The 12226-nt window shown below is 50.3% G+C and overlaps 1 protein-coding gene across 1 annotated transcript in view; it reads right to left on the bottom strand.

Annotated features, from left to right (window-relative positions):
* Positions 1-7348: 7348 nt before the first annotated feature.
* Positions 7349-12226, bottom strand: part of Adamts2 (ADAM metallopeptidase with thrombospondin type 1 motif, 2) — a gene marked incomplete at its 5' end in the record, with an annotated part of 209321 nt that continues 204443 nt past the window's right edge. The window contains one exon of the mRNA XM_013507291.1: positions 7349-7827. Coding sequence (XP_013362745.1) covers positions 7373-7827 — 455 coding nt within the window. The remainder of the gene's footprint in view (positions 7828-12226) is intronic.

The raw sequence follows: 12226 nt of genomic DNA, 5'->3' as shown, positions 1-12226 counted from the left end.
ATACAATGGGGGTAGGCCTGGTGGCTGGGGTGGTGTGTCAGTCAGTTGGATCCCTGGAGAGGGCTTAGGCCACTGGACCAGATTATTTTGCATTGGTGGCAGGTTTTCCAAACAGCAGTGGGAAGCAGTAGCTGGAGAGCTTTGGCCAAAATAGCTTTGTCCAAGGTGACCACAGCATATCTAGGCTGTTCTAGCAGAGCTACTTCCATCTGTAAAAAGGGCATACTCAGCATTTGTCAGGTGGGGTTACTCTTTAAGTCTGATCAGCTTAAGAACAGTTTATCTGACAGTGCCAGGCAGTCATGGTCTGTTGGGCTCAGCTCTGTAAGAGTCCTTGGTACTGGGTGAGGTCCAGCATATCATGTGGCACCTGGACAGTTAGGTCTTGGCCAAAGGTGAGCTTGTCAGCTTTCTTGATCAGAAGGACAGTGGCGATTAGAGTGTGGAGGCAAAGGGGGAGGCAGCCCTTAGCCATTGGATGCAAGTATTTGTACAGGTAGGCCACTGGGTGCTCCCAGGGATGGTAGCCTGAGTAACCATCATTGTTTTTGTGAACTCAAGGATCCAGATTTTATAGAAGCCAGCGGTGCTAGGAAATTTGCAGAGTTTCTTGTAACCAGTTTCTGCCAGATATTATAGCAGAACTTTTGTGTCTCTCCAGCAGGCAGCTTGAGTGTCATTAATCAGAAGTGTTTTTTTAAAGAGGAAACAAGTTTTTGAACCTCTGGAGGTTGAGTCCAGGTCAGTTGGCTTTTGAATTCAGAACTGGGGTCTTTTCATTTAAAGGTGAAGAAGGGCTGGCTGACAGGAGCCAATTGAAGGCAGAAGAAGGCGTTCTTTAGGTCCAGGCATGTGTACCAGCAGGATGTGGGTGGCAGAAAACTGAGGCAACATATACGGAGGGCGATCACAGCAACACTGGCAGCTCAGAGATCTTGAACTGGCTTTACAGGCGGGAGAGGTGTATTTTAGCAGTTTGACAGTCTATCAACATTTTTCAGTTTTGAAACCTCTGGATGTGTGGTTGAATTTCTAGTTGAGTCTCTGGTGGCATAGGATACTGCTTGATGCAGGTGGGGGTTGCCCTGGGATGGGGTTTCACCATCAGAGGCAGGTGGTAGATGGCTCAATCTCAGGGCCCAGGGACAGTGACAGAAGTGTGGAGCTGGAAGGGACAGAGAAACAGACCATCTCAGAGCAGCCAGATCTGTTGTTAGAGCCTCCCTGAAAATGGAGAGTTCCCAAGCCCTTGTGGCAATTGAGTAACAGTCCAACAAGGGTGCATGGTTTGGAACTGCAGAACCTACGGTGATGACTACATTGTTAACATCATGGAGATCTTGCCCAAGGTGATTAGCAGTCTATCAGGCTGATGTGTGGCTGGATGCCTGTTTGTGTTTCCCATGACACCTGACAGCAACAAGTCTTTAGTTTATACCTCTGGGAAGAGAGTTTTTAGAATTTCAGGGTTGCGGTTATCTGTCTCCGGCTGATGCGGGTGTTGTCTTCCTCTCGGAGAATAGTCAGAGTGGAAAGTGCAGCGTTAAACAAGAAGGAGGCTGGCTGGCTTAGTGCAAAGGAGACGGTCACTTCTAACTTGAAGAGAAGGTCTCTTCCCAGAAGCGATGTGGGGACTGGTTCATACAGGAGATGTCCTCCCAGGCTACAAGTTTGTGTCTGGCAGAAGGGGTGAGAGGCAAGAGTCTTAGTTGCCCTGATGATGGTGCTATGGGCTCCCAGTGGCCAAGCTGAAGAAAGGAGCCTGGTGTGGTCTAGTTACCTCATCAGACTGATGAAAGCGTTGTCGTCTGATTCAGGTTGAAGCTTTTGAGAGTTCTTATTTTTTAAAATCTGACTTTTTTTACTGTCCATAGTCTGTATAACTCATAGCCAGAGGGTATGGTCGTACATCAGGTGCTTTTCTTTTATCAGGTTTCTAGGTAATGGTAGTTGATGGTCTTTTTGCCCCCCTTTCTGATGTGTTTGAGAAGTGCTCGACTAGGGTGTTTTAGGCAAGGCAACCATTGGAAAGGCCATGGCAGCTCATTCATCAGAGCTGACAGTCCAGTTTTCCTCAGTCAATATGTGGAACTTGGAATTGCTGACAGTCATCTCAGGTGGGTGTTAGATGATGCCATCTGACCAGGATAGGCATGTAAGCAGAAGGCTCTGGAGGGAGGGCCTCTGTGGCTGAATGCAGGCAGTGGCTAGCTGGCACCAGTTCAACTGGCTGGAAGTAGAGGAGTCAGGAGTGGGGGGTGGAACTGTTGGTAGCAGCTGCAATGGCTGATGAGGGTGCCAAGGTGGAATTCTTAGGAAAAACTGGCCTCTTTTTTTTCTTTGAGATGCAGGGGAAGTTTGGTTTTGTTTTTAATTCTGTAAAAGCCCTTTTTCCTGGAGTCAAGGACTGTGGGTTTTGGCAAATTAATTCCCATTTCTGGTCCCTACATGTGTGTTGTATACCTTTGAATGATGGTGCAACAGAGAAAGGATGGATGCCCCTGGCGGGGGGGACTTAGGTGAAACTTAGCCAACGAGGGTTCGAGGCCTCCTTTATGTCATATGTCGATTGCCACAGAACCGCAGGTGAGGACCCAATCAGCCACCATGACCAGTGCTTCCCAGTCTTGGTGCACAGATGGAGCAGCCTATTGCTTACACGGACCATTCCACTCACACATTCATTCAGCAGGCACTCAGAGGTTAAACATTCCAACCCCCTCCCCTTCGAAGATGGTCTTAACTAGCAAGACTTGATCAAGCTCTTCTGCTTGAACTGAGCAGGACTGACAGACTGACTAATTGAGGTGCCCCTGGGTGGTCTTACGGGAATCAAGCAGCAGACAGACGGCATCCTCCTTCCTTTGGGGTCTGATGTGAGCCGCTTGAGCAGGGAGCCAGGAATCCTCCTCCAGACCTCTGAGGGGACTCAAGAAATCTCTAGGGTGCACCTTTCTGTCGGGTCCTGGAGAGGTCATTGCTCTGTCTGCAAGGGCCACAACTGGTGACCAAAGAGGTCAGCATGGTCAGTCTTCCCAGCCAATGCACCAGACGCAACTGCATGCAGAAACACCAAAACAACACCCAGGATTTGAGGCAGATTTATTTATGTCAACAGGCACTGATCAGGGTCATTTCCAGAATATCGGCCCCGATCTGTGGTGGTCTAGGGCTTATATGAGGTAAGAAACCACAGAGGCAGCATGGCTTGTCAATTCGGGATTGGTTTGTACAATGTGCATCGTAGTGACCGGCTATGAATCACCAGCCATTTCTCAGAGATAGAAGCAGCTGGAACTGGAATAGGAAGTATTACCTGGGCAACTAAGAGACTGATGTATACTTAATTGGAGGGAGGCATTTTCTGTTACAGTCACAAAGAAAAAGAAAGTGACCTCATGAAGTTGTCCATGCAATCCTGGATTCACCTTGGATTTGTACATAGATGACCCTAATACAGTGAACAGTGGCCAAAAGGGGCATGTCCAAATAGCACTGCAAATGTTTATAGAAAACCACTGACAGAACTACACCTCACAAGAGGTGGATTGGAACTTTCACAAAAATAGGTAAATTCCTGAGTAGGAAAAGCTCAACATTTTCCAGGAGAATTAAATACTCATAGTTTCATAATACACCAAATATCCAGAATTCAATGCAGAAGGAGATAAAATACATAAATTAGGAAATTATCAAACATTGATTTGGGAGAAGACCACAGACACTGACTCTAAGACGATACCTGCTGGATTTATGAGGTGTTATTTTCATGTGTTTTTACATTTTAACAGAAGAGGTACAGTTCAATACATTTATACGATGTAAAATGTTCAGGTTATGGCATGTCTATTGCCTCAGACGCATTATTTTGGGAACATTCAAAGTCCTCTTTACTAGCCACGTTGAGATTATAATTAATTGTTGCCAACTATAGATATCTTCCTGTGCTACAGGATTTTAGGACGGACATTATTCCTCCTGTTCAGCTACACACTAAGACTTTAGATTTCCAGAAGTGCTTCAGAAAGTATGACTAAGAAATGAACGAGAACGTCAGATTTTCAGTAGGAAACTGAATATAAAAAGAAACCAAATGAAATATTTTAGAATGAAAACTAAAAACATCAAAAGTAGTACAAGAACTCGAATGGAGATGATGAGTCAGTAAACTTTGACTGATATATAGCTGAACAAGAAGGAAAAAAATGAGTGTATGACAATATCAGTGTTTATTGTCTCCCTGAAATTCAAATTTAACTTGCTGTCTACTGTTTGTGGAAACCCTAATTGCAGGAGAGAAAGTGTTGTAATGAAGCATTAGTGGGGGGCCCTTGCTGAAGTCATGTCCTTCAAGCGTCAGCTCCTTGGGGTGCCTCTTGCACTCCACAGGGTCCTGACTGGGCAGCCACACTCAGTGCCCCTTAGCAGATCCTGGGGTCCCCCACTCCTCAGGTTGCCTTGTGAAGGCAATGCATCATTTCCTTCTGCCCAGGTTTAGCTAGGGATGGGGACAAGTGTAGTAAAGCTAACAAACAAACAAAGTCATGGTTTGCAAAAACACAGACATTTTTAATTTTAATAAGTTATAAAAGTAGCATTTCAAATTTTACTATACAGAACAAAAATGTATTGGTGGCAGTTATCAGTGAGATAAAAGTTTGTAATTTGAGTTCAGCACCTTGAGGGTCCTATATGGTGGCTACCTGTCATACAGGAGTAAATAGAGTCGTAAGGCTTCATCTGACAAAGACATTGCTACTGAGCACCATGATATACTCAAAACAGACAAGAAAAACCTCTAAATACAAACAAAGGCTTATACATGAAATTCCATGGATTTTCTAGAAGTGTATCAGAGGGCTAGATCCCCAAATCTAGCACTAATCTCTCTCCTCAAATGAGAAGTGACTCTCAGGTATCTCAGGGGACTTTCCAGGGATGTGCACAGTCGGGCTTCAGCACAGTGTTAGGAACATCAGCTAGAAGGCACCTGCCCCCCTCCCCAGTCCACAGCAGTGACTGTGAATGCTCGGAAGGGCATGCAAGCCCATCCTCCACCTGGTCAGAGGAGACCTGCAGTTTCTCAGAGCCTGATGAAGCTGTGCTCCTTGGACGGGGAGACGACCAAGGGCCACCTCAGCTCTGGAGAACTCTGTGACTGCACGTGGGACTGTGGCCAGGTTGGACCTCAGCTGCCTGAGGGCACCTCTTTCTCAGGCAGAGCCCAGCCATCCAGGGAAGGCCCCACCTGTGGGCTCTGGGAGTGTAGCAGCCCCATTCCTTGGCCCCTAGGCTGGGTAACTGAGTAGCACCCATGGGCTAGCATTAACCCTGAATTTCCTCTGCATACTAGTATAGACCTGAGCAAGCAACACTTCATTCTCCAGCCCATAACTGATACCGGGTCTCTTGGATTCTGCATGTGAGGGCAAGCTTTAGGACCTGTTCCCGACTTACAGAGGCAGGCCTACAACATGCGCTCCACCACATCCCAGGAGAGATACTGGAAAAGATCCTCCAGTTTGGTTCTCCGGGAGACAGAGGCCAGGACAGCGTGGGGAAAGGGTAGGGAGTGCAACAGAGGAGAGGGAGGCTGGCTGGACCTGGTAGCAGCTGTCACCCCAGGTGGCGAGTAAGCGTGATCTCAGACACCCCCGCAGCTGTTCCTGCACTCTTCACTGTCCTCAGACCATCCACACAGACACGCTCACGCCCACACCCTCAGACAAGCACACTTACTAGCACCTCAAGACTCAAAAGAGGGTAGCCATCAGGGATCCTCCTGAACCTCAGCATTCTCATCAGTCTACTGGGGAGTTTGACGAGATGGAGTTCTCTGAGATCTATGACTGGTGAGAATACTGTCCCTGGACAAGAGAAGCTTCAGGGTTATGTGCCAGGCCAGGCCAGCAAGGAGCGAACATGCCCCTGGTCTTGCCGTTTTGGGGTGTCGGAATGCACATTTCTGAAATATCAGTGTAGCGAGGAGTACAGCTCAGGCACTCCACTCCCGCGGGCCCTCAGCCCTCCTTCCTATTTCCTCTCCCTTGCATCTCTGTTCACAGAGCATCAGTCACGAGCCGAGAACCCAGGTTCTTCAAAGTTTTGGAAGGGCAAAAGGGAGCACGGGCCTTTGCCCTTCGCAGCCGTGTGCCACCGGGACCGTGTCTGCAGGTCCCCACTGAGTGTGGAGCCTGCTAAGGCAGCGAGGCAGGGCTGGCAAGGGAGAGAAGGGGGAGCCTGCCCGGGCGGAGCGGGTACTCAGGAGCAAACCGAGCCCACAGAGCCCAGCATCACAGCTCCCCGGGGCAGAGGGAGACCGGACTGGAGCACAGCCTTGCTCACCCTCCGGCTCGGGAGGGGCGCGGAGGCCCCAGAGTGAGGGGGCAGCGGGTGCAGCCGCGGTTGCTCAGGAAGAGAGTGCAGTGTCTTCTCCACTGCCCTTGCCTCCCGCCTGCAGCCTGTCACCAGTCACAGGGGTCCCACAGCCTCCGGGGAAGTGGACAGAGCCGCACAACCCAACCCAAAGGAGACAGGCGCTAAGCAGCGTGAGCACCAGCAGGTCAGGTGAGCTTTCTGAAGTCCTAATTCTTTGTCGTGACTGTGCTGATGCTGATGACTGACAGAGGCTGCAGCTAGTGCATCTAGAAGCTAAAAGTACTAAAAGTTCTTTGAGTGAATCTTTAAAGATTGAGAATTTTCTTGGGAAAATCTAAACACTGTCTGGCAAGCTGGGACTGAGGCAAATGGGAGACGCGCCCAGAATTCACAGCGGCAGCGATGGATGGAGCAGACACAGCTCTAAATGGAGGTGGGCCTCAGGTGGGTGGCAGTGCCTAACTGGCCTCTACGCCTATCCTCACTTCTTGCCTGGCCCCTGAAGGCGTGTGTGCCCCTGGCTTCCATCTCACTGCTCCTGTTGGCCATGGCCCCCCTATTACATGAACCCCACCCTTCACATCTCCCAGGGGCTCGTGCCTCGCTGGCGTTAGCAGGACATAGCCTGCATCACCTCCAAGGTAAGGCCCCCTCCCCACCACTGCCCAGCCCCTTGGGCACCGTTCTCTCTCGGAGCCGTCCCTCTCGACACCCCACTCCAATGGAGGTGGCAGAACCTCTGCCTTCCTGCCACCTCCACCCACACCCCGCTCCTCTCCATCCCACAGGGCTTAGGTCACCCCAGGACTGGCAACGCACATGCTCACCTGATCGCCACATATATATGTGTATATTTGCATCACCCCCCTTTTGTTTCCCAAAACTTTTGGAATCAGGAACTGACTTCATCTTCTTGACACAGGATTGGCTATCCCACGAAATATCTTTAGAAGCAAGAAAAAAAAAATGCTACTGATGCTATCTTTCCACTTTATTAGAACTTCCCGAGCGTCTCTTTCTTCCGCATGGCATCAATGAGCGCCTGGATCCTTTGGTTCCTGGTCTTTTCATACGGACTCGGTCGTCGGGGGATTAAGTTGGGCGGCTGGGCTTCATCATCCAGGGCCTGGATTTTGTAGGGCACGTCTACGGCGTTGGCTTCCGGGTGGTCCTCTGTGGCGTTGGTGATGGAGGCATTGACAGGGACCTCCAGCGGGGGTCCGGGTGAAGACTGCGCCTCCGCGGCTAGCGTGGGCCCCGGGAGTGTGGGCATGAACACGTCAATGTCGTTGTGCTTCCCGGGCAGAGGCTCTGCTTCGTCGTCGGCACCGGTGGCGTTTCGCAGGTTGCAGGACTTGCAGCAGAGCTTGTTGTAGCTTGGAATGGAGCAATAGCGAGACAAGACTTCCATCCTACAGAACATGGACTTGTCACCTTGGCAGTGGCCCTCTGAAAGAGAAAAGTGGGACAAATAACCGAAGGACGAGGTAAGGGGGACTCTGCTCCCCCACGGGGCACAGCTTGCTGGAAGAGGCAGTGAGAGAGCCTGGAGACAGCGCAAGGCAAGTGAGCTCACGCGGGAGGTGTGTGCGGCCTCTGGTCAGGGCGGCAGAGTGGCGTCCTCGGGACCCCGCCCAGGAGCTCGGCCACACAAGCTGCGAGCGGTGCTCCCCGCCTCCACGCGGGCCCCGCAGAAGCTGGGTTTCTCGGCCTCTCAAAGTTTGAGCAGCGAGGCCCGTCTGTTCTTATGGAGTGACTGCAAGCTCCACTCAAAGAGTGGCACCTCACGGGGTGTCCCTTATACCTCCTGCTCCCACCCCACAGGTCACCTCCACGTCCCTCCGCACTTCCTCCTGACCCTCAAGCATGTCTGTGTCCCTCCGGCTCCCCACCTCCGCTGGGAGCACTGGCTTTCCTCTCCGCTGCAGCAGAGTAGGAACTAGCTGCCTCCTTTCTTCTCGTCTGCATCCTAACCTCTCCAGGTAGAATGTTGCTCCTAACTGAAGCCGCGACCATGTGGGTCCTGCCTGGAGCCCTTGCTTTGCCCCCACATTGCCTTAGGGTGAAACCTGTCCTCCTTACCTGTCCAGCTTTACTCTGTTTTGTTTTGTTTTGTTTTGGTTTTGGTTTTTCTCCGGTACTGGGAACCGAACTCACGACCTTGCGCTTGCCAGGCAGGCGCTTTGCCGCTGAGCTAAATCCCCAGCCCTTGTCCAGCTTTACTCTGGACTGGGCCCCGCCCTGCACTGTGGGCCCCTGGCTACAGGGCCCTTGCACTGCCTGTGCTTCTGGTCTTCTCCAGCTGCTCCCTCATCTGTCAGCTTAGCCGAAATTCATCTTCTCAGCAGGCGTCTCCTGATTGCCTAGGAAGTGAGCCCTGGCCTGCTGTCTTCCAGGCCCTCACCTTCCCCACTTTCACACCAGCTGGCAAGTGCACATCTAACAGTCCGGAAAGGAGGCTGCTGCCCGACCTTGTCACCGCCAGGAAGCCCCAGAGGCAGAGCATGGGCTGTGCTGGGAGGCCCCGCAGCCCAGAGCCAAGCACAGTGAACAGAGGACGTGCAGCCATGGGAGGGCCAGTGTGAGCAGGGGAGACGTTCAAAACAGAAACGCTGGGTCTCAAGTCAGCAAAGCTCTGGCAAGAACCCATCAGGCCCTCATTGCCCGGCACAGACCCAGCCACGGCTCTGCACTTCCCAGTGGTCAAAATCAGGAGGAAATACTTGTGGCTTTGGGCCCCACAGTGTGAAGAAGACACGAACAGATCAGCTGCTCAGGAAAAGCGGGGGTCTTCCCAGCACTGAGACCGAGGGGCGTGTTCACGATGCAGAGCAGGAGGGCCTCACCCTGGGGAAACCAAACCCGAAGGGCCCGACCTGTGGCTTTCAGGGTTTATAAACTGGCAGAAGGCTTTGCTCAGGTAAACTTGCACACCAATGCCCGGTCTATGGAAGAGGTAGAATCAGAACTTGGGCACACAAAGCACTACTTGCTTCCTTCCCTGCCCTTACTCTGTCCTCCTCCTCTCTGCCCAGCTGAATGGCATAGAAACCACGGATCACAGCCATCCTGGGGTCACCAGGGCTTCCAGAAGAGCCAGTAATGGCTTCTGCCATACAAGGCTTGACAGGAAGATCTGGGAGCCTGGTGGGGGGCCTCTGCCCCATGGTCCCCTTCCTGTGTCTTTTCCTTCACACAAACAAGACTGCCATTAAACATTCATCTGTATCTCTCTTCACTCCCTCTCCTCACTCCCTCTCCTGTCCAGCTAGGGGCCCTGAAAATTGGCCATCACACTGATCTAATTACAGGGCTTGGGGGGCTATGGTCCTGGGCCAAGTCTGTCTCTCCACTTGGTTTTGTAGATAAAATTTTATTAGAACACAGCTGTTGTAATCTGGGCTTAGCACGTTCTCCAAAGGTCTGTGCTGAAGGCTCAGTCCCCAGCCTGTGGCATTATTGGGAAGTGCTGGGATCTTTAAAGGGCGGGGCCTCTCTGGAGGAAGTGAGGTCATGGGGCGTGGCCTTAGAGGGGACATTGGGCTGACTTCTTCTTATCTGTTTTTGCTTCCTGGCCACCATGAGGTAAACAGCCCTCCTGTATCACGTGTTCCTGCCAGGTCCCAAGGTAACAGGACCAAGTGACCATGGAAGCTGACTAGCAGCTATGTCCTTTTGCTTACTATCTACCAGAGTCGAGAAGCTCCAGAGGTGGACCAAATCTGTCTCGCCATCTGTTCTGTAAATGAAGTTTTGTGAAAATGTAGCCATGCCCATTCATTTCTTATCTTAGCTGCTTTCCCGCTGTAAAGCAGCGCTGAGTAGTTGTGATCAGGACTCTGTGGACTCCAATGCCTAAAGCAGTCACTCTCGGGCCCCCTGCAGTAGAAGGTGGCTGCCCTGGTGGAGGGCATGCCTGGAGCTGGGCTCCACACAGAGAAAGCACCCAGTAAGTACACTGAGTGCGTGGAGACAGCTCTGAGGACCGAGATCCCCTTCCAGGACACCTCCCTCCCCGCAGGTTTACATCTTCCGCCTGATTTCCTTTGAAGAGTGAGCTGCAATGCTCTCCGTTGTTAAACATTAAAATAAGCCAATGAATGAGTAGAGAAGGGGCAAAGTCAACGGTCAAGAGCTTGACTATGCTGGCATCAACCTAGAATATGTTCAGAATACAGTCAACTTCAGTATCTGCAGGTTCCACATCCTGGGATCTAACCAACCATGGGTCAAAAATATTTTTAAGAAGGTTGCATCTGAACTCAACATGCACAGCCTTTCTTCTTGTCATTATTCTCTGAGCATTTGAGGGTAACAAGTGTTCACATAGCAGTACATTCATTGTATTAGGTGCTAAGTCATCTAGAGTTGAGATGAGCACGTGAGAAGGTGTGCACAGTTACATGCAAACACTACATCATGTTATTACATAAGGGACTTGAGCATCTGGGAAGGTCCTGAAACCAGCCTCCCAAGGACAGCTGTAATCACTGCCGCTGTTCTTCAGCATACACCAGTGGGTGCATATTTTTTAAGTAGCATCACTAACCAGAAAGCCCTCTGAGATGAAGAGATGCACATTATACCTCCAAAGGGCTGAACAGTAGGTCCTGAAATCTGACTGGCAAAGGGTCTCCACCAAGAGAATAGTTTGGATTTTATAAATCTTGACCTTTTACCATTCTACAGCAGCAGCAAACTAGCAAGGCCTACTGGCTTCCGCAGAACAACTGTAAGCCACAGAAAGTAAATATGTTTTTCATAAACACGCCACCTGTGTGCCTCACCCACAGACTTGGCAGTCTTTAACACCATCTGGATTATGCCTTGCTTAATGGTTTCCTTTAAATGAACTCTTTTTTAAACTTGAATTTTATTTTAGAAGAAAACTTGATATGACTAGCATTCATAGATGCTGAGTGCAGTACATAAAAGTAGCCCTAAACACGATTATAAAAAATTTTAGTCTGGCATAGTGACCACATGCCTTGTGATCCAAGAACTCTGGGAGGCTGAGGCAGGATGATCCAGTGTGAACCCAGCCTGGGCAACTTAGGGACTTAGTGAGACCCTTTCTCAAAATAAAAAATAAATAAAGGGATGGGGGTAAAGCTTAGTGAAGGGCCTGGGTTCAATCTCCAGTACTATGCAAAAAAAGTCCTTTGAAGTAAATTTTAAAGTCAAATTCTAATACATTGAACAACGTGGTTTGGATCAAAAAAGTGTCCCCCAAAAGGTTCCTGTGTTCACAGGTGGGGCTTTCAGATGACTGACCGTGGGGTGCTGTATTCATCAGTGGATGAATTCACTGATGAGTTCATAGCTCCATGAGCTGCTAGGAGGTGCGCTGGGCTGGACAAAGGTCAGTGGCTGTGATCTGGAAGGGTGTATTCTTGTCCTGACCCCTCTCTCTTTCTTAGCTCTCTCCTTTACTAGAGATCTGTAAATGAAGTTTTGTGAAAATATAGCCATGCCCATTCATTTCTTATCTTTGCTGCTTTCCCACTGTAACAGCAGCGCTGAGTAGTTGTGATCGGGACTCTGTGGACTCCAATGCCTAAAGCAGTCACTCTCGGGCCCCCTGCAGTAGAAGGTGGCTGTCCTGGTGGAGGGCATGCCTGGAGCTGTCAGGAAGTGAGCAGCTTTCCTCAGCCACACCTTTCTGTATGATGGCTCCGCCTTGGAGCCAGTCAACCATGGACTGACTCCTCTGAAACCATAAGCCACAGTACATACAGTTATACCTTGGTACTTGTTGGCTTCAGAATACATCAAAGCCACACTCATCACATTTCAGTGAAGAAAAAAACTTTTTAGCATTTGTTGCCTGAGACAGTTTCACAACAGG

The sequence above is a fragment of the Chinchilla lanigera genome, unplaced genomic scaffold, assembly GCF_000276665.1.
Source record: "Chinchilla lanigera isolate Chin_1 unplaced genomic scaffold, ChiLan1.0 scaffold00007, whole genome shotgun sequence".
In the NCBI taxonomy this organism is placed as follows: domain Eukaryota; kingdom Metazoa; phylum Chordata; class Mammalia; order Rodentia; family Chinchillidae; genus Chinchilla; species Chinchilla lanigera.
This window is presented reverse-complemented; position numbering and strand designations above follow the sequence as displayed.